The sequence below is a fragment of the Acomys minous genome (assembly GCF_964271855.1).
Source record: "Acomys minous genome assembly, chromosome: 13".
NCBI lineage: Eukaryota > Metazoa > Chordata > Mammalia > Rodentia > Muridae > Acomys > Acomys minous.
In genome coordinates, this window is record NC_140495.1 from 61,679,085 (window position 1) to 61,703,465 (window position 24,381).

A 24,381-nucleotide genomic window follows, 5' to 3' on the forward strand; every position below is an offset into this window, starting at 1 on the left:
AAGGGGGGGACACACTGGGATCCAGTGTCAGCCTCTAAGACCTCTTTGATGGAGAGCAAACCATTTGGGTGAACTCAAGGCCCCACGGGTGCTATGAGAGGGGCCTTTGGGTACCTTGTCCCCTCCAGGTGTGCCGTAGTCTCCCAACCCCCAGTGCAGGCAGAGCCAGCTGAGAATAAAGAGCCCAAACTTGGCCCCAAGAGAAACTGACAGAGGATGCAAACTGGTGTGGGGTGGGGCAGACAGAAATGCTAGTATGTTCTCCCTGCCCCACCCCACCCCCATAGGAGGTCTCTTGTGACCCCTCCTCATCTGACACAGGCAAGGCATGCTGGAGCTGGGTGGCCCCTAGAGCTGGCCCAGCCAGGCCCCAGTGCCACACTCTGAACTAAACTGGCCTCCATGCCAGGGAAAGCCAGGCAAAATCCATCCTCATGTGACTGGGGACAGGAGGGCACAAAGACAGGATTTTACTGGCTGTGTAGCTACCCTCCTCCTCCCCACCCTGCGGCCCTCTGGGCCTGCCCTCATTCTGAAGAGTAGCTGTTAAAAGGGCCCTGCTAATCTAGTCCTCCAACCCTAGGAGGTGGGAGCCACTTTCACCCCATTTTACAGGGGAAGAACTTGAGGCACAGAGAACCGGGGTCAAGGGCAGTAAAGGGCAAAGTTGGGATTAAAGCGTCTTTGGGCTGAGGTTGGGAGTGACTGACGCCTCCTGTATGTAATGCCAGCGCTGGCAAGGCAAACAGGAGGATTGCCAGGCATTAGAGGCCAGCCTGGGCTACAGAGTGAGTTTTAAGCCAGTGTGGGCTATACAGAGTGAGACCCTATCTCAACCAAACCAAACCAGAAAGCTCTCCTGGTGGAGGGCTTGCTTGGCAGCACGCTGCCCTGGGCTCTGTCTTCAGAACTGCAAAGCAATAAACAAACAAAACTCTCTTGACTAATTGCAAGTAAAACAGACTGCAACTACTGGCCCTGATACCCTGCCACCTACAGTAAGGAGGCTAAGGGTGCCAAGGAGAGAGGAGCCTTAGATCTCACAGGAGGGCTGGGGTCACAGCTCATCGACAAAGCACTTGACACCCTCCCCACCGCAAATATGTTAAAAATTATCTGGGGACCATGGAGTGTGTCTGGGTTAGTAAGGGGCGGCAGTTAGCCAGGAGCAGGGACAGAGGGACCTTCCTGACAGGAAGGTCCCAGCCCAGAGGGAGCCCGGTGTTAGATGGGTCTAAGCCTAGAAGGCTTCTCTGGAGGAGGTGAGTGACCAAGGTCTCTCGCCCAGAGACCGTGCTGTGAGAGGAGGAGGCAAGCAGGGCGCTGGAAGTTCCGAGGCTGGACCCTCAGGTGGGCAGCCTGTAGCCCCCTCCTCCCGCGCCTTCTGCCCCTTGCCAGGGACGCCGGCGCCGCAGGGGCTGTGAGCGGTGGGTGGCCCCCGAGAAGAGCTGTCCAGTCTGTGCCTGACGCCTCTTTTTCCTCCACTCTCTTCGTCTCTTTCAGTTGGAGGAGGACAGACTCTCGGGGCACTCCCTCCCGCGGTACAGCCCCCTGCGACGACTGGCGTCCTCCGTGTTCTCCTCCTCCACGCTGGAGACGGAGCATTACCCTCACCCCAGCGGCGGCGGCTCCTCGGGCTCCTCCGGTTCCCTCATTCAGCGCAGCCGCTCGGCCGAGAGCAGCCCCGTGCGTGCGCCCCACAGGCGCCACGCGCCACTGGCCGCCGGCAACCACAGACTCGTGCCCTCGGTGCTCCGCATCTCGCGGTCCCAGCTGCAGCAGGTGTGGGCACGGTTCACCCACAAGACCTAGGCTGGGCTCCCCCCCCTCCTGGAGGGGGCAGGTGGGGGGGGGCGCTGGGGAGCAGAGACCATGGTTCCTTCCCAGGACGCAATAATCACAGGCCACACAGCCCATCCCACCCACGTGCAATATGCCCCCCTAGAAGGTTGGCCCGAGATACTGTAAAACTCCCACCCCACCAGAGGCTCTGTCCCCAGAGTCTCTGTCTCGGGTGGGGCTCCTTTGCTAGGGGCCAGCCAAATTGGTGCAGGGAGGGGTGGTGTGCTGGTGCAGTTGGACAGACAGGGCCCTGTGTTAGAGCTAGGGGAGGCTCCAGGATCCAGGGGAAGCCAAGGCGTCAGGGAGCTGAGGTGTTGTGGGTAGTCTGGCTGTGGGGTCAGGTTCTGTTTACTCTGTGATGTCTCGGTGGGTCTGGGTCTGATCTACCAGTAGGTCTGTGTCTGTCTGTCTGTGGTCTGGGTAGGAGTGGAAAGGAGGCTAGTCAAACTCGGGAGGGATGGGAGAATATCGGTGATGGGGAGTGGGCAGCCCTGTGACCTACTGAACATGTCCCATGCCACCACCAGGAAGTCAGAGTCCCTTGCCTTCCAAATTGCCCCCACCCCTCCACCCCCGCAACAGGCACAGGCATAGGCACTGTCCAAGTCACTCACATCATCCCCAGCACCCCGATGTGTCACTCACTGGGAGGCTTGACTTCCTGGCCTTGAGGGGCTGGGGATGGATAAAGGGGTTTCCCCAGGATCTAGCCTGCCGGCACTATGGAGAGTGTGGTGAAGGGAGGGGCAGATCCTGGGCACAGGGACATCTTGTCTCAGAGCAGGTTCCAAACAGGCAGCTCAGATCTGCCACTCTCAGGGGGAGGGCGGCCTCCTCCTGTAGGTGCCCTAGGTATGGCGCAGGCAGAACATGAGGCAGGCAGGTCAGAAGAGGATCAGAGGTTAGTGCTCCAATACCTGACTGCCCCTCCCCCTTGTGCCCGCCTCAGTTCCCCAACCTGTCACTGCACTGCACCCCACTTTCTCCTCTCTTCATTCCTGCCCGTGCCAGCCAGCAAGGCTTGGAGAGTGGGTGAGGCGACTAGAAACCGTAGTTAGTGCCTGACTGGGGACCAGAAGAGATAGTGTTCAAACCGTGTGTTTTGGTGAGTTTTCGGGCATACATGTATCCATGTAAGCATGCTGATCTGTGACTGTGTACACAGCAGGGCTGTCAGGGATGGATGCTCAGGCTGTGTGTGCACAATTCCAGAGAATGCCACTTACATAGACCCCAGTGTGACCAGCACCTACTGAAGTTACACGGTGCTGCAGCTGTGTGTGTGTGGTGTGCGTGTGTGCATGTGTGTATGTGTGCATGCATACATGTGTGTGAGCGTGTGTGTATGAGTGTGCGTGCACTTGGTAGTTTCCTAGGTCCCTAGCTCTGCTCTTTTTGCATTTTCCCTCTGTTTCCTCCAATCTTGTGGTCCACCAACTTCCCCAAATACCCCTGATTTTATTAGAGGTCTTAGGGCCCCTGGACCAATATGGGGGTGCTTTTGTCTAGTGGGCAATGCCCAGGAACCAAGCTATTCACATATGCACACGGCCAGCATTGTAATATGGCCCAACAGCTCAGCAAGTCAGTTCCCACGGTCACTACTTCTCTGAAACCTTTCTTTTTTTAGACACTACCACCTGGGCTAAGAGCATCTTTTCCACGTAGCAAAGCCAGACCCATGTTCTAACCCTATGTCCTTCTCAAGCCTGCTCCCTCCTGACTGACCGCAACCCCAGGGCTCTCTCTGCCTTCTGTCCAGGCAGGAGTTGGGAGAGGGGTCTGGGGGAGACTCCCAGAGAAAGATCTGAAACACAAAGCACAAAGGTTAGGGGGGTGGGGGATACACAACTGCTCCTTCCTGCTTCCAGCACTGCCCTCCCCCCTTACCTTCTGTCCCCTGCCCCCCAACCCCCTCCCCCCCTCCCCCCCGTGTGATGGCAAGGGTTCCTCTTTGTTCATCTGCTTGGTAAGTCAGCAGCACAGGGGGGTCTATGAAACCAAGTACTCTGCTATCTGGCATTCCTTTCCAGAGAGTTCCACCACCGGAGCTGAGCAGAGTTCCAGCTTCGTGGCCAGAACGATCCTGAGCTTCTGAGATTCCCCAAGTGCCTTAAGACTTATCACAGATAACGGCACTGGCTCGAGCCTCAGTTTTAGCATTATACACAGATTGATGTTTCCTGGGTTTTTAGGGGTGGGGGAGGTGCACCCCCACCTCTCAGGCACAAAAGACAACATCCGAGGGGAGGTAGAAGTCCTTTCAAAGCAAGGCCACTGTTCCAAATGTCCAGCCCTCCAGAAAATGCACTGGCCTCTGTGGTAGACGGGTCTGTAAGCCATTAACGGCGACTACGGGAGGTGATCTTGATTGACAGAGCTGTGTCTTTGGGGTGAGGCCATTTTTTGCAAACTGCTCCATTTCCACTGTGGTCATGTGGAACTGAGTGGAAGTCGGCACGGCTTAAGGCTGGGCCTTTTGGTTCCCTTGTGTGATAGGGCCGGCGGAGTCTGCACTGGTGTGGGACCCTTTTCCACTGTAGAGTTTACCAGAGAGCAGACCAGGGTGTGTGGAGAAGTGAGTGTCTTGCCTGGGGGAAAGGACAGGCTTCTCTGGAGTCAGCTTTGCCAGTGGGCGGCATGCCTGGCCAGGCTTGAAGCATGGGTTTTGGTTTTTGTTTTGTACTTGATACTTGCACCCTGTGTACAGTGGCGTCTTCAGGTACTCTGTAGCTTGTCTCGTCATTGGCACACAGGGCTTCCATGTGCAAAGCCATGATCTGAGCACTTGACAAAATTAACTCACTTGAACCCCGTCCTAACCTATGAGACAGATCCCAATGCTACTGCGTTTAAGGAATTAACCAGCTATTCTCTTTACAAGAGCGTAAAGCAATAGAAAAGCCACCCGATGCTGAGCCCCAAGGTCTTGTTCTATAGGAGGCTTTAGATGTTTTGGTCTGGACATAACTCTTCTGCTGGTCCTCTTGGAAGAGGAGGGTTGTCCCTGAACCATCCTTTCCTTCCTTCTCAACCCCACCTCGTCCTGGGTTGCATCCAGATACAAGGCACCCCAGCGCACTGGGGTCAGCTAATTGACTGGACTCTGTCTTCGTCCCATGACTGACCACTCCCTTGACCTCAAGTGGCCCCAAGCGTGCTACAGCAGCACTGAAGACTAGGTGGGCAGACCATGACACCGTAGGATGGCAGGCGCTTGACCCCTGACATGGTCCCACTGGAGAAATCCTAGGGGTCAGGCTCACAGGCAGGACAGAGATTGGCATCACTTGCTGAGCACTGACAGGGGACTTTGTAAGAGGGACACCTCACACCGAAGGCCAAATTGACAGTAAATTTGCTGTAAGGGAAACCCCCACTCCAGCCACTCACCATAGCTCAACCGGTTGTTACTACTGTCTTCCGATTTTTATGTGAACTCTCTGAATTTGGAATTGTTGGCCATACTCACACAGGCACAGCAGTTTCTGGGACAAACTAATCCTAAGGAATCCTCACTGCGTCCCCCGTGCAGCTGGCAAAGCAAGGCAGTTTTCAGGAGGTACACGAGCCAGGCAGCCCTTAGAATGCTAGCTGCTAGTGAGCGCTGGTGCTGCCGCTGGTGATGTGTGTGTTCTCTGTGTGTGTGTGTGTGTGTGCGCACACACTAGTATGCATGTTTCTGTGTTGAGTCTGGGTGCATGGAGCCATTGGACTTTCCCATTGTGAGTGGAGTAGGACTGCCTGATAGGGCCAGTATTTTCTTAGCGGGCGAGGGTGTGTCCTGAGGACTCCAGGTCAGTGAAAGACGCTATAGTAAATTCTTCATAATAATACACAGCCCGTCCACTCAAGGCAGCTTGGGTCACAGCAATAACCACTCCGCATTCGTCCCAACCACTAACCCTGAGCCCAATAATCTCTCTCTGTATTTCTAGTTTGAGGGAAAATAGACCCAGCCCCTCCCAGTGGATTGTAGGGTGGTACCTCTGAGCCAGGCCAGTCCCAGGACCCTCCTTCCCACCTCTGTCCTCTGCCCTGCCTTGGTCTCTTTTTCTGGGGCAGGGTGGTGCTGTCCATCCAGGCAGGGGTGGGGGGCGCCCGGGCCACTTGCAGGGGCGGGGGCAGATAGCAGGAGCTGTGCCCGTCCTAATGGGCGCTTGAGGAAGGAACCACACTTGGGGAAGGGGTGCTTCCCATTGGAAGTTGGGGTGCTCTATTGGGGCTGGGGACACAGGTTGATGTATTCACTGCTGTCCTTGAGTTGAGGTGGCAATTGGGGGCGGGTGCAAGTCTAGACATCTAAGGGTAGTCCCTGCTGTACCCCAATCTCCACTTAAATATGGGACACTTCTAACCGGAGAGGCAGGAGCCATGCCCACCCCATAGTGTCTGACATTTAAGGCATCCTTCTCCCTAAGGGAGAGGCCCCAGGCTGAGGACCATCTCCCTCAGATAACCCCCAACAGACTCGGTGGACTTCCCAGCCTGGGAGGCCCCTGAGCCCACCCTAAAAGTGAGGAAGGAACTGGGAAACCTTCCTTAGCCCTCTCCTTTCCCTGGGTTTTCCTGTCACTCCACAACTTTCCCTTGAATCCTATACAGGCTGTAAGGGGGGGGGGCGGGATGACCACCCACGCACAAGCTCGCGCACACTTCGCAGCCTCGCGCACACTTCATCCGCTCTCCAGACAGCAAACTTAGCAGCCCCGACGGACCCGGAACGCGCCTGAGACCCTGTGGCAGGTTTCTAACTATAAGAGACCTCTGTTGCCCGCTCCAGCTCTGTCCCCGCCCCGGGGCCTGTCCTCCCCCCGTCCCACCCCCCTTGCAGCCGTCACACCACGAATGTATGTTCGGTCTTTTCAACCAGCTGCTACTTGGCGTGTCCCTGGTACCGCCGGCCTCGGAGTTTCCGCCCCGCCCGCCGGCCCGTCCCTGCGCCCGGCCTGGTTGGGACCCCAGCGTAGGTCCCTATCCCGCCAAACTGCCTGCTGCTAAAGTTCTTTTGGGTTAGCGTTCCCCCGCCGCCCGCCTTCGCTCTCAATTTTGTTTGTTTTTCCCTTCTGCCGGCTCGCGGCCGCTGGGTCCCTGCCCTGGAGGCAAGGTAGGGACGAGCGGGGAACTCGCCCTTGAGTGCTTCTAGGGTTAGGGTGCAGACCAGGGATGTGGGCGGGGGGTTGATGTGGGAGGAGCTGGCTCCAATAGCCCGACCCCCCTGCCCCGATTCCGGTTACCTCACCGCCCATAGGGCTGCCCCCACCCTTGGCCTTGCAGTTGGATGCCAAAGAGCCCAGAGTTGAGGGGGGAGACAAACTTTGAGCCTAGGTCTCTCAGAGCCACCCAACCCCACTCCCTTTTGCCCATACAGTCCACTTCCCTTGTTTCATCCCATCCGCCACTAAGGGCCCTGGGGGGCTCCCCAAACATGCCCCCACTTCCAACTCTTCCCCCACCCCCATCCCCGAAAATAAAACTCAGGGACCAACACCTGCTTCCTTTGCACTTGCTCCGTCGACCCCTCCCCCAGGTAGAGGGGCTTCCGTGGGGGAAGGGGCGGGTTCCAGGGCCCCTTGAGTTGACAGTATTGACACAGAGAGGGGCTGGCCCTTGCCCCCTGAAAGGCTGGCCTGGTGGTGTGGGGAAACTCAGCCCCAGGACCTAATTGAACCCCCTCCCTACCGAAACTCCTTGTCCCCCCTCCCGGGGATGGGGTGAAGCGGGGGAGGGGAGGGTGGTTGGCATGAAGACCCTCCCGGAGGTCTCCAGTCCCAGCTGGTTTATTCCTGAGCGCCCCCCACCCCCACCCCCCGCCACCTCATCTCAAGTCTTTTCCTCGACCCCTTTTTGTATTGCAATAATACTGTATTATACGCTTGCACTATTCCCGTTCCCGGCCAGCTTAAGCATGCACGAGAAACTCAAAACCACACACACGAAGATGGGACGCTTTTTCTTTTTTCTTTTCTTTTTCCCGCCCCCGCTCCCAATTTTCTTCCTCTTTTTCTCTCAAGGCTGCGTCCTCCTTAGTGTATATATAGTGGCGTCAGGGGCCCCGGACCCGGGTAGAAAAGCATGCACTGAGCCCCCCACCCCCACCCCAGACTGCGAGTACTGTACAAATCCAACACTTGAAACCGACACGCACACGCGCGGCGCCGCCACGGGGGTGGGACACGGACACGCACCCACACGCACACGGCCGTGCACGGGCGGGGGTGGGGGCGCCCCGCCGTCAGGCGTCGCTGTGCGAGGGATCTTGTGCCTTTTAAAGTCCCTGTATGTTCATGCAGACAATCCGGAGAGCTTGTGTACTACCAAATCCTGATTAAAGACGCCTTCCAGGAACCGTTGCCTTGGCCTGCTTTCTTTCACTGTCTCTCCCCCCCCCCCCAACCCCCTCCCCAGTCCCCAAGGACATCAGCTCCGGAGCTGGGCCGGGGCGGGGCGGGGGGCAAGGGCTGGGGCTGCTGACTGAGGGTGCCTGTCGGCTGGATCGATTATCCTCCCCCTGCCGGCTGTCTCCTTTCTCGGAGGCGGGTGGGGAGGTGATCAATGGACTCCGGTCTCCGGGATCCAACTCCAGTTGCCAAATGGACAGAGAGGAATGCCTTAGGAGGTAGGAGGTTAGGCTCGTTGACTAGAGTGCCAGAGCCCTGTGTGGAGCGTGCCCTCGTCCTGTCCTTACTCTTCTACTGTCTGAGGGAGGAGGTGGCTGGCGAAGGGACAGCGCCCAAGCCAATTGGCTCAGGCTGTGGAGGCCAGAGAGACTCTCCCTTTGTGTCATGCCTTGCTTTTGTCCCTCCCGCTGGCTGGGCAGAAAGGCAGGAGTTACTGCTATTCTGGTGCCTCAGGAACCGACTAGGGCAGGTTCTGGCTAGTTTCTCCAGGTGCTGAAGAGGAAGCCACCTTTTCCCTTGGGGCCAAAAGCAAGAGAGAGGTAAAGGGCCGGACAGCCACAGATGGCCTGTCCTTTCCTCTCAGGTCTGGTGTGGCTGCGTGGCTGGGGGGCCAGGGCAGAGGAGCAGGTCATCCAAGGTGTTCAGCTTTCTGGAGCAGAGGAAGGGATGTAGGGCGTTAGGCAGGCCTGATAGGCCAGTGTGGAGGAGTGCCAGCTAACCCTTTGCCTTTGTCACTGGGGCCTTCCTATGCCCCCATAACCTTGGGACTTTGAGCTGGAGTGCGGTTCCAGGTACTAGGCTTGGCCAAAGTCCAGGCAAGAGAGTCACCTTGTGCACCCGGTGTGGGCAGTTGGGAGGAGGTGAGTGAGAGGTCTTGAGTGTCGTCATTGGTACACGTTCTTCCTGGGCTAGTGAGAGACCAGTTCCAGGAGTGAAACCAAGGTCTGGTGCTGAGGAAGTGGACGCTGACTTCAGCTGGACTTGGATGCTGGAGGAAGCAGGAGCCTGGGGCTTTGATCTCTCTGAGGATGACCTCACCTCGAATGGCCTTCCCCTCAGTCCATAAAGCAGCCTAGATCACCTCCTGCGAGCTTCTGAATCAACAAGGAGGTGGGGTTTTGTCTGGTTGCTTTTGATAGGGTCACTCAGGAGCCACTCTGTAGACCAGGCTGGCCTTTCACTCACAGAGACTCCTGGCCTCTGGCTCCTGAGTCTCCTAGCCCTGCTGGGATTAGAGCAAGCAGGGAGCTTCAGATCTGAGGGACTTTCAGCCTCATCGTCCCCTGCAGAATAGAGGGTAGGAACTGGCACTGTCTTTCCTAAAGCGTTTGGATGAGCCTGTCAAGGCAAGCCTGGGGGCCTAAAACAAACAAGCGAGGCTGATAAAGGTCGTTGCCCTGGAGAGAGGTGTGGCCTCCTCTTGGCCAGCTACCCTTTGCTAGCACCCCACACAGCTGGCATGGGAGCTGGTCATCTAGTCATTCTGCTGGGCATCCTGGACCAAAAATACAGAGTGTCCTGGAGGCACCATCAGACTGCGAATGAAGATTAAGAGGGCAAGTAGCTCAGTGGGTATCCGGGAGAGGCAGCAAGAGGAAGGAAACTCTTCCCTAGCAAACAGTAGCTGGGGTGGGGAGTACTCAAACAGACTGCCCAGCATACCCCGCCCCACCAGGTTGCCACGGGTGGCCCTGATCCACTTAGCAGAGCTCTGAGATGTGCAGACTCCCCCCCCCCCCCCCCCGCCCCAGGCCCCTCAAATGCAGAGGCTCCTCCTCTGTTCTGTGAGGGAGACAGGAGGTACTAGCAAATTTTAGGTCTTGGTTGCCCTTGTCAACACATTTCCCAGTCTGGGCCAATGCTTGCTCAGCATTTCTTGCAGCCTCATAGGTCGGCTTGGTTCTCAGTTCTGCTTCCTCCCAGGCTCCTAGGGGGAAAGGGCCTTAGATGGAAAAGGGGGGAGGCTTTGTTTGTGGTTACCCAGCTGGCTGGAGGGGCAGGTCTCATCCTCTGAATGGGACTCTGTCCAGAGAGGCCCAAGATTTGGCCAGGTATGGGGAGAAAAGGCGATTCTGACGGAAATGTTCAAGACTTGGAAAACGGGATAGGAAAGGTCAGTAGAGAGGTGCTGAGGTGGGGCCCAGCAGCGTCTGCTGCTGAGCAGGCATGTCTGGTGCAGGGGGCAAAGGCATGAGAAAAGCTCCCTAGTGTCTTCCTATGATTGGTTGTCAGTGCATTCGCCCAGCCCATGACCCCCATCACCACTTAAAGAGGCCTTTGCCACTCAGCCAGCTGTTTTCTGTAGCTGTAGCACTGGCCGGGCACTCCAGTGGTGGCCCAGCACAGTCAGTACCTTAATGTTTACTGAGGTTGAAGTGAGAATGAAAATATAACGTGGAAAAAAAAAGAAAAGAAAAAGAAAAACAGTTACTAGGGACTTAGACAGGGATGGAAAGTGGACAAAGTTCTAAGGAAGCTTCTAGACCATCAGAAGTTTCCGTGGGGACCAAGGCGTAGGTGTTTGTATAAACAGTGTGCACATGAGTGTGGAGGCCAGGGGTCAGTGTCGGACATCTTCCTCTACCACTCTTCACCTCATTTTTCAAATTAAAAAAGAAAAAACCACCTGATTTATTTATTTTGAGTATGAGTATTTGCTTGAACATATGTACGTATATATCATGTGTGTGCCTGAGGCCCACAGAGGTCAGCAGAGGGCATCGAATCCCTTAGAATTGGAGTTACAGATGGCTGTGAACCACTACATGGGTGCTACGACCCGTACCTCGGTCCCCTGCAAGAGCAACAGCGCCTTTCACTGCTGAGCTGTCTCTCCACACCCTCTGCCTTATCTTTTGAGGCAGGGTCTCTCTCTGAATCTAGAGGTCATCAGTTCATCAGGCTGGTTGGCCGTCAAGCCAGGGAAATTTCCCCGTCTCCACCCTTGCCATGCGCTGGTGCTCAGCGTGCTGGATTGCTGTCTGGGCGCTAGAGAGCTGAACCCAGGCCACTGAACCATCTCCACGCCTCCTCTATCACCGCCGCCCTTTCCGAGACATTATATTGCCCTGGCTGCCTTGAATTCACCCTGTAGGCCAGGTTGACCGCAGACTCAGCAATCTTCCTGCCTCGGCCTCCTCACTGTCAGGGTTACAGGCCTGTACCACCATACCAGCCCCGGGCTGCTTTACCTGCCATTACTTCTGCTCCCCCACCGAGTCTCTCAGACAGTGGGTTACGAGGAGGATGGTGGCTGCTGAAGAGAGGAGGTCACCAGTTTGACAGATGCTCAGCCTGGGAGATTCCCATCTCATTTTCCACCAGCCTCAGAGCTATGTGCACAAAAGCTGCTGGCTGGGCATCTCGTTCGCCTGCGCCAAAAGGCATGGTATCCATGCTCCACTGAGGCTGGAGGGGGCAGTGATCTCCAAACCAGTGAGCGGAGCCAGGGAGAGGAAGCAAATGCTCTTTGAGCCATCCGCAGGCCTGTTGCTGTGTGACATCCTTCTATGCTTAGGACCTCTGTGGAGTGTGCATTAGGCCAAGTTCTTTTTCTCCTGTAGACATCTCTTGCTCCACTCAAATAAATGCATGTCTGCCTTATTTAATACCTGACCCATAGATTTTTAATGTATAACATAGTAGCAATCAGTACAGTGTGTGTGTGTGTGTGTGTGTGTGTGTGTGTGTGTGTGTGTGTGTGTGTAAACTGGAGATCAACCTGAGCCATCATTCCTGAACAGCCAGTTGACTCTGGTTATATTGTTTTGGGACAGGGTTTTTCTCTGTGTAGCCCTGGCTGTCCTGAAACTCACGCTGTAGACCAGGCTGGCCTCGAACTCACAGAGATCCTCCTGCCTCTGCCTCCTGAGTGCTGGGATTAAAGGTGTGTGCCACCAAACCTGGCTCCACTTTGGTTTTGTCTTTATTTTTGCGCTTTGGGTCTGGGGCTTGCAGCTTAGGCTAGGCTGGCAGACCAGTTAGCTTCAGACACCCACCCGTCCCCACCCGTCCCCCACCCTCCCCATCACAGAGATTACAAGTGTACACCGCACACTTGGCTCAAATTAGGCGGCAAACACTTTGCCAACCCAACCGTGCCCCTAGTCCCTGATCTCTAAAATAAATAAATAAATAAAAATAATAAAATATAATTATATATAATTATATAATTTCTCCCTTCCCTTTCCTCCTGTCAACTTTTCTGCATCCCTCTTCACTTTCTTAGAGTAATGCCCTAGTTTCTTTGATCATTATTGTTACACACACACACACACACACACACACACACACACACACACACACACGTAAATACAACCTGCTGAGTTCATTTAGCATTACCTCTATGTATATGATTTTGGGGGGTGGCTGCTTTGTCCTAGACAGGCAATTAGGGAGCTAATACCTGGGAAAGACTCTTTCAGTGATCCTTAGTTGTCTCTAGTTCTTTGTTTAGGGGTGTATCCCCATGACCCCCCCCTTTTTTGCTTTGTTTTGTTTTTGAGACAGGGTTTCTTTGTGTAACCTTGGCTGTCCTGGACTTGTTTTGTAGACCAAACTGACCTCGAACTCACAGAGATCCACCTGCCTTTGGCTCCTGAGTGCTGGGACTAAAGGTGTGGGCCACTACACCCAGCTGATCCCCTCTCTTTTTAAAACACATTTGCATATAGCCCAAGCAAGCCTCAAATTCACTCTGTAGCCAAGGCTTTGAACTCCTGATGTTTATAACTTTGTATCCCAAGAGCTAGGATTACAAATATGGGTCACCACAGGTGGCTAAGGACCTCTTAAATGAATGAATGAATGAATGAATGAATGAATGAACAGCAACAAAAGATTCCTCCAGGCACTTCATGAGGAGGGGGGGAAGAGAGGAAAGAGGGAGAGAGAGAGGAGAGGGGGAGAGAGGGAGAGAGATAGAGAGGGAAGAGAGAGAAAGGGAGAGAGAGACAGACAGATAAAGGGAGAGAGAGAGAGAGAGAGAGCGAGCCAGCCGGCCATATAAACAACACATAGATGGATAGTGAGCAGGCAGAAAGGAAAGCTAGTGAAGTTGGCGTGGCTGGTGAACAGGAAGGCTTTGCAGAAGAGATGCTGAAAGGCAAAGGGATTTGTCCCGTGAGTAGAGGAGCAGGAGGACCCTAGGGTGCGCTGCACGGCACACACAGGCAGGTGGCTAGAGCGTGTAGTGGGGCGGGGCTGAGGGTGGGAGGGAGAAGATGGGAGGTTAGGGTGGGGGTGCCAAGCCAGGAGGGGGTGGGGTGCGGGGAGGGGTGGATCTGAGTTTCAGGCCGTTCAGTCTGGCAGCTGTAAGGAGGGTGGCTGGCAGTGCTGGGCGCAGACGACAGGCTGATGGGATGTGGAATACTAGGCTGGCAGAACAAAGTTCACAGAAGCCCCGAGAGAGCAGACACTGAAATGGTGACCCAGGGCTGCGGTGCTGGAGGTGACAGAATTATTTCCCCTTTCGGGCTTCTGGTCTGGGTGGACCGTGCCTTGTTGGCTCAGGAAGACAGAGACCCAGTGTGTTAAAAAAAAAAAGTCTAAGAAAGTGGTGAACACTGAGCACCACTGTGCCCCCTGCTGTGGCACCTGGTCACATCAAACCGACAGGTCTGACGTTGTGTTGTTGAGGACGTCTGTAGGGTGCGTTGGGACACTGACAGAAAGGACCACTACCTGTAGGAGACAGTTCTGCCAAGGAGGTTGGGCCTTTCTAGTCAAAGAGAGAAAGCAGAGGGGATGTAGCAGGAATCTCATGGCAGGAAGAGGTTCAGCCATGACAGGATTGCCAAGGGCTCCACACACAGCTTCAAAGAGGAAAACTTAACTGAGTTCCTCAGAGAGAGGACTATAAAGTTCTCACTGACAGGCCAGGTGAGGGACCGCAGGAAAGAAGGTTGGCGCTCCCGTGACCCAGCTTGCCCTCTAGTGTGAGGGGACATCCCTGACAGGGTCTTTGTGGTCCTGGGCAGCAGCTACAGAGGACCTGCAGGTGGCTCATGAGGTTAAAGCAGGCTGGCCATCTGTGGACATATCCCATCTCAGAAAGGGATTCAGCTCCCCGTGCCTGGTCACCTGTGCAAGAGAGGGTTTCTCAAATGCTGCAGCTTTTTCATTCTTTCCGGCTACTAGTCACACTCTCAAGTTGGCCCTGTCTGGTGGAGGGGAAAGGGCAGAGAGGCCACAGAGCACAGGACTCAGGGACGCGGCAGTTGTTTACCTTCTGGCAGATGTCCCTGGGGAGGTGGGGCGTCCCCTAGCTTAGGGTGCAAGTGAGGCCTCCTGGGGCCCGGGAGGGTGGGTGACCTCAGCGGGTCCCTGTATGTGCCCCTTACAGGTGTTCTCTGTGGCGCCCCCGTTTGAGGTGAATGGCCTCCCACGAGCTGTGCCTCTGGGCTTGCCCTACCAGGATTTCAAGAGAGACCTTTCTGACTACCGAGAACGGGCCCGGCTGCTCAACAGGGTCCGGAGGGTGGGCTTCTCGCACGTGCTGCTCACCACCCCACAGGTCCCACTGGCTCCCTTTCAGCCTCAGGCCAATGGGAAGGAGGGTGAAGAGGAGGAGGAGGAGGAAGAGGAGGAAGAGGAGGAAGAGGAGGAAGAAGATGAAGATGAAGAGGAGGAGGAGGAAGAGGAAGAGGAGGAGGCAGGGGCCCTTGGGGAGGTGCTGGGGCCTCGCAGTGGCTCTAGCAGTGAGGGGACTCAGAGGAGCACTGAGCAGAGCCAGGAGGGCGCCCCGTCCACACTGCTGGCTGATGATCAGAAGGAGGCCAGGGGCCGGGCCTCCATGGCTGATGGGGACCTAGAGCCCGAGGAGGGCTCCAAAACGCTGGTGCTCGTCTCCCCTGGTGACATGAAGAAGTCACCAGTCACTGCCGAACTGGCCCCTGACCCTGATCTGGGCACCTTGGCTGCGCTCACCCCTCAGCATGAGCGGCCCCAGCCTACTGGGAGCCAGCTGGATGTCTCAGAGCCTGGCACCCTGTCCTCCATCCTCAAGTCTGAACCCAAGCCCTCAGGACCTGGACCAGGGCTTGGGGTTGGACTGGCGACCCCTGGGGCTGGGGTCATAGCAGTCACCTCCTCGCCCTTCACTAAAGTCGAGAGGACCTTTGTTCACATTGCAGAGAAATCCCACCTCAATGTCATGTCTTCCGGAGGACAGGCCTCCAGGCCAGAGGAGTTGAGCACTGGGGGCGAGCTGGGCCTGGAGATGCTCTCTGAGCAGGGCATGGTGGAGGAGGGGGCCCCAGTGCCCGTGGAAAATGGCATGGCTTTGTCAGGGCTGGATGGGACTGAAACAGAAAGTGCCCTGTCTGGCCCTCCAGGGGAAACACCCTCAGAAGTGGTCACAGACTTCTTGCCCAATGGCCCAGCTGTTGCTGGTGGGCCAGCCTCAGCATCCCCACTGGAGCCCGTCACCAAGAAAGGGACCACTATCTCTCCTAGCCGCCATGCTATGCTAGGTTCTCGCCCCAGGAGCCGTATTCCTGTCTTGTTGTCTGAAGAGGATACAGGTTCAGAGCCTTCGGGCTCACTGTCAGCCAAAGAGCGATGGAGCAAGAGGGCGAGGCCACAGCAGGACCTGGCACGGCTGGTGATGGAGAAGAGGCAGGGTCGTCTGTTGCTGCGGCTGGCCTCCGGAGCCTCATCTTCCTCCAGCGAGGAGCATCGCCGTGCCTCTGAGACATTCTCAGGCACAGGCTCTGAGGAAGACACACCTGCCTCAGAGCCCACAGCAGCCCTGCCTAGGAAGGCTGGGCGGGCAGCCACCACCCGGAGCCGAATTCCCCGTCCCATCAGTGTGTCCACATCTGCAGAAGGCCAGCAGCTTCCTGGCAGACCCCATGGTGCGGCCTCATCGTCTGACTCGGCCATCACCAGCAGGTGAGAAACCCTTGGCAGCACAGTGACCACAGAGGACTTTCAGGATCCTCCAGGGACTCCAGAGCCAACGCTAGGGCTATGATACCCTCAGATGGCTCTCTGGTCTACCATCTCCCAGCTGGGTACTGTGTCACTTTGACTCAAGTGTCAGCTCTATCGCTGGGCTCAAGGAAACAGAAATGGTATGATTAGAGAGGATTTGGTGAGGTGGGCCAGGGGAGGCTGTGGGAGACCATCAGGGCCCACACCCAGCCCCTAGTATCCTAGGAGACATTTGAAACCAAAGGGTGTAAAGCCTTGAGCATCCTGTAACTGGCAAGAAGTAGGTTTTTTTTTTTTTATTAACATAAGTCCATTCTAAACTAGAAGGCAAAACTAATGGGAATTTTAAAGATGACACATGTCCTTATGGAAAACCTGTAGCAGGTTCCTAGGGTCCTAACCCCAAATGCCCCGCCGTGCAGGATGGGGACACCCGGCCTGTCTCCACATCTGTGCTTGGCCTCTTCCATTTCACCCAGCTCTGAGAATACAGATCTCTAAGGCCCAATGCTCAAATGTCTGAAAATGTCCCCCTCTCTTCACCCCACCCCTCACCTTCGTCCTTTTCTCTTGCCCTCTGCTCCTCCACAGGCTCCAGCTGCAGAAGCCCTCAGGGTCAGCCACTGCCGCTGACCTCCGTCCCAAACAGTCCTTGAGTCGGGGTCCTGGCCCAGGTCGCGCCCAAGTCTCCAGGCCTACAGCGCCCCGCAGTCCCGGCCTCACCGCCTCCACCGCGCGCCACCACAACGGGTCCTCGCGGAGCCAGTCCCTGTCCCGCAAAGAGAGCTCCTCCCCCTCGCATCAAGCCCGGCCCGGCGTCTCCCAACCCCGGGGGATCCTCCAAGCTAAATCTCAGCCGGAGGCCTCCCCGGGGACCTCCAAGAAAGGACCCAGAGGGAAACAACTGCAGACTCAGCGCGCAGCAGCCAAAGGCCGGGCGGCGGTCTCAGAGGGCCGCCCCGGGACCAGATAATGACGCCCGCCCATGGCACCCCCTACCCTCACCCTGGTCCCCACCCGCAGCCGGCCACACTGGAACAGCTTCCAGCACAGCCTTACGCGCCCGATTCACCGCGGCCTCAGCTTCCCGCCTGCACCCACCAGGACGCACGTGAGCACATGTGCCCAGCAGCCCAGCCCGCGCACTGACCCAGGAGGGTGCGTGGCTCGGTTTCTCTCTCTGCGTCCTCCCTTCCTCCTGCCGCCCCTCTGTAGGGACGGGCTCACAGCAGCTCCTTTGCCCCGAGAGGGCTCAGCCACTTACCGCCACCGAAGACTCCGATTCTGGAGCCCGGTCCCCTTCACCCACCAGGCCTTGGCTGATCTCTAGCCCTCTGCCCCCGCCCAACCTGCTTACACCTCAGCGGTCCACCTTGTCCTCATCCCCATCAGCCCCCAACCTACCCAACAGGAGAAACAGCCTCAAATTCCAGAAGTGTGCAGGCTCTGGCCTGCTCAGTCTCCTAGGAGCCATGGTGGCTATAGAAGGCTGAGATCCGGGAAGTGGGACCCAGGGGTCATTGGTCTATTTAGGCTTAAGGGGACACCTCTGGCCTTGCTAAAGTCAGCTTTTTGGGGCACAGGGCATGGGATTCTCTGCTCTCTTGTGTCTCTGGGGAAGAGAAATCCGTTTCCTGAATGAGTTGGGCCTCTGGAAGCTAGCAGCTGCCTTCCTGGGCGAGCGGTTCCCAGAGGGAGTTTGGAATGGGGGCTTTAAAAAGGCTACTCACTTCTTGGTCCTCTGGTCTAGTACTCAGGACCCCTTACCATCAGGAATTCCTTCTTGCTGTCTAACCTCAATCCTGCATACTGCAGTTTCAGCCAGCTCTCCTCTCTGGAGTTCCTCGCAGGGAGAGAGTGGCTGGTTATCACCTTCTATGTGTTGGCCATTGGGGGGTTCAGGGACTCCGACGAGGCCCTCCTAACTGTTCCTGCCATCTCTGCTGTGGGAATGGCCTGGCCCTGGCACCATCCCCCTAAGTGGGCAGAGGGAGCAGGACAAGGCAGCTGGCTCCTGGAGGCAGAAGGCCCTTCTCACTGTAGGTTGTATGTGATGCTAGCTGGTGCCCACCCCGACCCCATCCCAGTTCACCCTGGGCCCTCTTGCTCTGAGATAGCCCACAGGGCTGAGCTGCTCTGTGCCTGGCATGGGGTCTCTTCCTCCTCCTCTTCCTCCTCCTCCCCTTCCTCTTCTTCCTCCTTCTTCTCTTCTTCCTCCCCTCCCCCTCTTCTTCCTCCTCCTCCCCTTCTGCTCTTCCTCCTCCTCCTCCTTTTCTTCCTCCCCTCCCCTCCCCCCTCTCCTCCTCCTCTCGCACTTTGGCTTCTGCATAGCTTGCCCACCTCACCGCTCACCCCACCTCATCGGGAGCCTTAGCTGCTAACATCTGGGGCGAGCAGCACCCTGGGTGCACCCCTCTCTGGGAGGCCCAGGAAGGGGCCAGGGGCTCCTTGCAAGCCTCCTAGAAAACACTCACAGCCTCCATCCCCTGTTGGGGGTAAGGGGAGGGCAGTATCCTTCCCTGAACCACAGAGAACAAGCCAAGACATTCAGGTGAAGGAAGACCTCAGTTTGCCAGCGGCCAGACCACACCCACACCCCGGGATGACTCGCTGGGAGCAGCTCAGTGCCAGCCGAACTCCACAGGAGAGTCTGGGCGGTTGCTTCCATGCCAAGAAGGCAACTCTACAGACCAGCCAGGGGAGGACACCAGGGTGGATAGCCTTGAGATCTATCCCATGCTGACCGCAGAAGCTCCCAGAACACTCAGGAAACCTTTCTGCATAAGTTATCTTTGTCACCCCAAGGCCCTCTAATTGTCCCCCTAGTCTCTAGTAGAGGGGTAGAGGACCCACTTCCTCCCACCCAGAGCTTTTTATGAATGACAATCAGCTCATGCCAGGTGGGGACCAGGGCATCACCCCAGTGCCCAGGCCCTGGGCCTGCTCCTTGCCACCAACCGAACTGTGAACGCAGGCTCTCTCAGTCTCACTTCTGCCGGAAGGACCAGCACCACTCTGGTTTGGAAATGGGGGGCGAGGGCTGAGAAAGCCCTAGGCTTACCCCACCCCTCACACAATGCTTGAGCTGCTTACAGATGCAAAGCCTAATCTACTCTTGGGATCCCAGATCTCCACAGGGCTCCAACTGACCCCAGGCCTCTGAGTCAACAATGTCATCAGGCTAGGAGGAGGGAGGGACAGAGGACCAGCAGAGGTGGGTGGTCAGGGGACTAAGTAGTTCCTCTCTCCAGGAAGGAACAAGGGCAGAGGAAGCCACTCCCTCCCTCAATGCTCCCACCCCCAAGCTGCAGCCTTGAGGACCATCCATCCCCAGCCTTAGGCCCTCCTCTATGAGAATGTCATGTGACCACCACCATCTTTCACGTCTCCATCCTGACTGCCTGAGTCACTGGCTCAGATGTGGGGTGTGGTCACCTTAATACCCCTTCCCTCACCCCAGCCGTACCATGTGCAGAGGGGTGCAGGAGAAGGGCCCCCGCCTCAGGCACATGGCTCTCTGGCTTCCCAGTTCCTCCTGAGGGGCCTGGCTTTGCTCAGTCTTCTGAGCCCCTTGGGCAGGTGTTTGGGGACAGAGAGTTGCCTCCCTCCTCTCTGGGAGGCAACAGAAGAATGTTTACATGCCAAACAGAATGTAACAGCCCTTGCCCACCCCTCCCAGTCACTGCATGGCCTCTGCCCACCCTGTGCCTGCCCACTCCCCTGACACCAACACCTTGCAAGTCGCTGTCACAACTAGGTGGGGGGTCTCAGAAGGGAGGTAGCCATCACACCATTAAAAAGCCTGTGGACCTTTCTGTTGGCCTGGACTCTTTTTCCCTTTAGGGAGGGCAGGGTAAAACCCAGCTCCTGAGGGTGGGGATGGGTGAGAGAGAAGATACAGGCCGGTGCCAAGTGGACAGAGACATCGCCTTCACAGAGGAGGAAAAGGGAGTTCGGGTCCGGTAGAGGTAATTTGTTCAGGGCCTCACACAAGGAAAGGTTGTCCTAGCAAACGTTGTAGTGGGCTCCTTGGTCGTCTTTGCCTGTTTGGCCTCATGCACAGAGAGAGGAAAGAAACAAAATTAATCATTGCCCTAAAGGAAGCAGAGGGAAGCAAGAGGGCCTGGAGAGCACTGGGGAGGCAGAGGCAGGTGGATTGCTGTGAGTTCGAGGCCAGCCTCGTCTACTAGGTGCGTCCAGGAAACCAAAAAAAAAAAAAAAAAAAAAAAAAAAAAGTGCCTGGAGAAGGAGAGAGCGTGGCAGCTCAAGGGCAACGCCATGGCAGACCCCAGTGCAATCACCCGCCTGTGGCACAGTCCTCTGCCCTGCTGCAAGTACATCCCACGGGTACACTTGCGAGTCCAAAGTAGAGGCTTGTCTACAAATCTGAAACACAACAAGTTCTGAAAACAGACTTTTCCTTAGGTGGGTACACATTCATTTGGTATCAAAGCCAGAGGGGGAGGCAGGCGTGGTGGCCTCATGCCTGCGATCCTAGCAGCCGCAGGGTCTAAAGCAGAGGGGTTTTTGAGAGTTCAAGGCCAGCCTAGGCTAAATGTTAGACTGTCTCAAAAAAGAAAAATAAAAGCCATGGCACGCTCTTTATACTTACCAATTTCACTTATACATGTTTTCAGTAGAATGAAAACTTTTTTGAGACAAGGTCTTGCCAGGTAGCCTAGGCTGGCCTCCAATGTTTCATCCTCCTGCCTCAACCTCCCAAGTGCTGGGATGACAAGCGTGTGCCACTACGCTTAGTTAAGTAGAGATATTAATGTCTTTGATTATGAGACACTGCTCTTGACCCTATTTATAATCTATGGACGATGCATGGGATTTCTTTTCTTCCTTTAAAAAGAGTATTTCATCTATCTATCTTCTGTGATGTCGGTGGTTTTGGTAAGAGACTGTGGACCGGAAAAAAGAAATGGCTCAGGAACAGTCTTAATGGCCGTTGCTGGGGCTGGTCAGCAGAGCAAGGTCCATGTATATGACAAGGACGCCACCGTGGGGCACCATGGGACTCCAGATGAAGGAAGTGGCCCTTTCGTGTTCTTATAGGCCAGTCTCCATGACTAAGAAAAAGCAACGTGCGAGGCTCTGAGGCTCTTAGAACAGCAAGATGGTTGCATGCCGAGTGTCTGTGGCCAATGGGGGGTGGGCTGCGTAAAGCGGGGCTACCATGCAGAGGGGCACCCTTTGTATCTTGGACCCTAAATTCACCAGAAGTGAACCTTTTCACTTAGTGGACACAGAACCAGTTTCTCCCCCAGGCCTGGCTCTGAGCCACACCTGGGGTTGGAGATGAGACCACCCGGGTTTGAAAGTCCATCCCTTCCTGGGGGTGCTGTTCTTGGATATCCAGAACCTCAGCCTGCTGGGACCCCCTTCCTCTAACTTGAATGCCAGTGGGCTCTGGGGCCTTCTGTGGGGCCGTTCACTTCCTCCTTGTTTAACATGTCCGGAGCAGGACATACTTGTAGTAAATGCTAAAAGCATACCAGATGAAAGACTGCATGACTCTGACCATCGAGAGGGGACTTGTGAGTGGCTTGGTGTGCATCATCACAGACCTTTTTTATGTTTATAATAATGTCTCTCTCTCTCTGTCCATATATATTTCTTATAAATAAAAGAGGAACATATTATACCTACTGTTCAGAAATGTGACTTTTTGTTTTGTTTTTTTTCCGAAACAGGGTTTCTTTGTGTAGCCCTTGCTGTCAATATCCTGGAACTCACTCTGTCAACCAGGCTGGCCTCAAACTCACAGAGATTCACTTGTCTCTGCTTCCCAAGTGCTGGAATTAAAGACATGCCCCACCATTGCCCAGCTCAGAAATAGGACTTTTCTTCCCAAAAGTAAGCACTGAGATGCAGATCTTCCGACCCTATCATGCTGGGGATCAAATCCAGAGTCTTGTACATGCTAGGCACGTGCTCTCCTCATGCTAGGCATGTGCTCTCACCATGCTAGGCACGTGCTCTCCTCATGCTAGGCATGTGCTCTCCTCATGCTAGGCATGTGCTCTCCTCATGCTAGGCACGTGCTCTCGCCATGCTAGGCACGTGCTCTCCTCATGCTAGGCACGTGCTCTCCTCATGCTAGGCACCTGCTCTCCTCATGCTAGGCAGGTGCTCTCCTCATGCTAGGCACGTGCTTTCTTCATGCTAGGCACGTGCTCTCCTCATGCTAGGCACATGCTCTCATCATGCTAGGCACGTGCTCTCCCCTGTAGAACACTGCCATCATCCGCAGAGAAACTCCTGAGTTATCATTCCCTCACCTTTTCTGCTTCCCCTCATAGCCTTAGGCAACTGATAATCTACTTCCCATTTGTAGATCCACCTGTTGGGGCCCTGGGCGTGTAACTCAGGTGGAGTGTTTGCCTCAAATGCACGAGGCCATGTCTGCAATCCTTGGGCAGCTAGTGAGCTCCAGGCCAGACTGGGTTACATGAAACTTTATCTCCACACAACAACAAAACCACAGATGTGTAAAGGCACAGAGGACGGCCACAGAGGACGGCCACATAGGACAGCTTTGTGATCTTCTGGTTCATCAGCTTCTTCCCCTTTATAACTGACAAACAATGAGCAATGGTTGGACAGAACATTTTACTTATCCACTCATAAGTTACCAAGCTATTTTGATTATTACAAATAATGCTGCTATGTGGAAGTTTTTTAGTGTTTCATTCTCTGTCTATTTGTCTGTCTGCCCCCTCCCCCCTTCCCCCTCCCTCTCTCTCTCTCTGTTGAAATGCCTGGTCATGTGACAATGCCATGTCTAACATTTTGTGGAATCACCCAATTTCCATTTTTTTCCATTTGTATGTGCACTGACAATGACCCCTGTGCTCTTTTTATGGCTACATAATATCATACCACACACACATTTGTATCTGCTTATATCCAGGTCTCTGTGGCCTTCTCATATTGCTGCCCAGTGATGCAAATCATGCCAAAGTCACCGTCATGGTTGTGACATCCCATATCCCTGGAAATGTTCTACCAGGAATTCAATGAGTGAACACATGGAATGTGGTTTTTGTTCTATTTTAAATTGCTTATTATTGAGATAGGATGAATGAATGAACGCTACAGATTACATATTAATAACATTGGTATCCAGTCCATAAATCATTCCTCAAACCCATGTCTTTTCTGTGCAGGCCAAGGTGCTCTCAAATTCTCTATGTAGCCAAGGGCAACTTTTGAAGTTCTGTTCCTCCTGCCTCCACCATCTCCTCAATAAATGGTTTGGGCCATTTCTGGGTGGCACCATCCCAGAGGTCGTATTAGACACTAAGTCTTTTAGACTCAGAGATGAGCAAGTACCATGTGCTCTCAAGGACATGGTTAGGAATAAGCTTTCATTTTCTATGTGGTAAGTGTCTTGACACATGAAGCTCAGACTGGAAGCATTAAAAAAGACCTCCTGTTGGATGTGCCACTCTTTAAAAAAAAATTAAGTGACTATTATTCATGTTTAAAAGTTTTCATAGGAGCAGGGTATGGTGGCACACACCTTAAATCCCAGGTCCTAGGAGGCAGAGGCAGGTGGTTCTCTGTACCTTCAAGCATCACCTAGTCTACACTACAGAGTTCCAGGAAAGCCAGGGCTATGAAGAGATACCTTGTTTGTTTGTTTTTGAGAGGCTGGAGAGAAGGCTCAGCAGCTAAGAGCACTGGCTGTTCTTCCAGAGGACCTGGGTTTGACCCTCAGCACCCACATGGCAGCTCACAGCTGTCTGTGACTCTAATTCTAGGTGGACCCAGGGCTATCTGTGGCCTCTGTAGGTGACGGCACACACATGATGTGAAGACACATGCAGGCAAACCCTCTGTCCACACAAAAGGGTTTTACAACTAAAAAGCTATCAAGGTGCTAAGATGGGTAGAGTGGTCCCTTGATATAGGGAAACAGTAACAGCTGAGCAATTCTATTCCCTGCATTAATTTGCATCTTATTTACTTAGGCCATGATTTTAATTTCTTCCTTGCAATCCCCATCTATAATACCTGGATGCACAATATATCCTTGGGAAATTAATCCACTTCTTCTCAAGATCCCCTACTGTCCCTGAAGGCAAAGGACCATAAACACCAGCGTTTACTTTGTAACATTCAACTTTTGGGAATAGAGTTAGATGTTATTTTGTGGCCAGATCCTAATCCACTCTCCTGTCCCGAGCATGCA

General features: G+C 54.9%; 1 protein-coding gene across 3 annotated transcripts in view; it reads left to right on the forward strand.

Annotated features, from left to right (window-relative positions):
- TTBK1 (tau tubulin kinase 1) overlaps positions 1 to 18,407 on the forward strand; it is a 43,305-nt gene extending 24,898 nt beyond the window's left edge. For 2 of the 3 annotated variants that reach the window (XM_084755049.1, XM_084755048.1), the window contains exons 14-16: positions 1,504 to 1,782; positions 14,587 to 16,136; positions 16,770 to 18,407. In XM_084755049.1, the coding sequence (XP_084611175.1) occupies positions 1,504 to 1,782; positions 14,587 to 16,136; positions 16,770 to 17,151 (2,211 nt within the window). In that variant the 3' untranslated portion in view covers positions 17,152 to 18,407. The remainder of the gene's footprint in view (positions 1 to 1,503; positions 1,783 to 14,586; positions 16,137 to 16,769) is intronic. The other variant, XM_084755050.1, reaches the window with a different exon arrangement.
- The last annotated feature ends 5,974 nt before the right edge of the window (positions 18,408 to 24,381 follow it).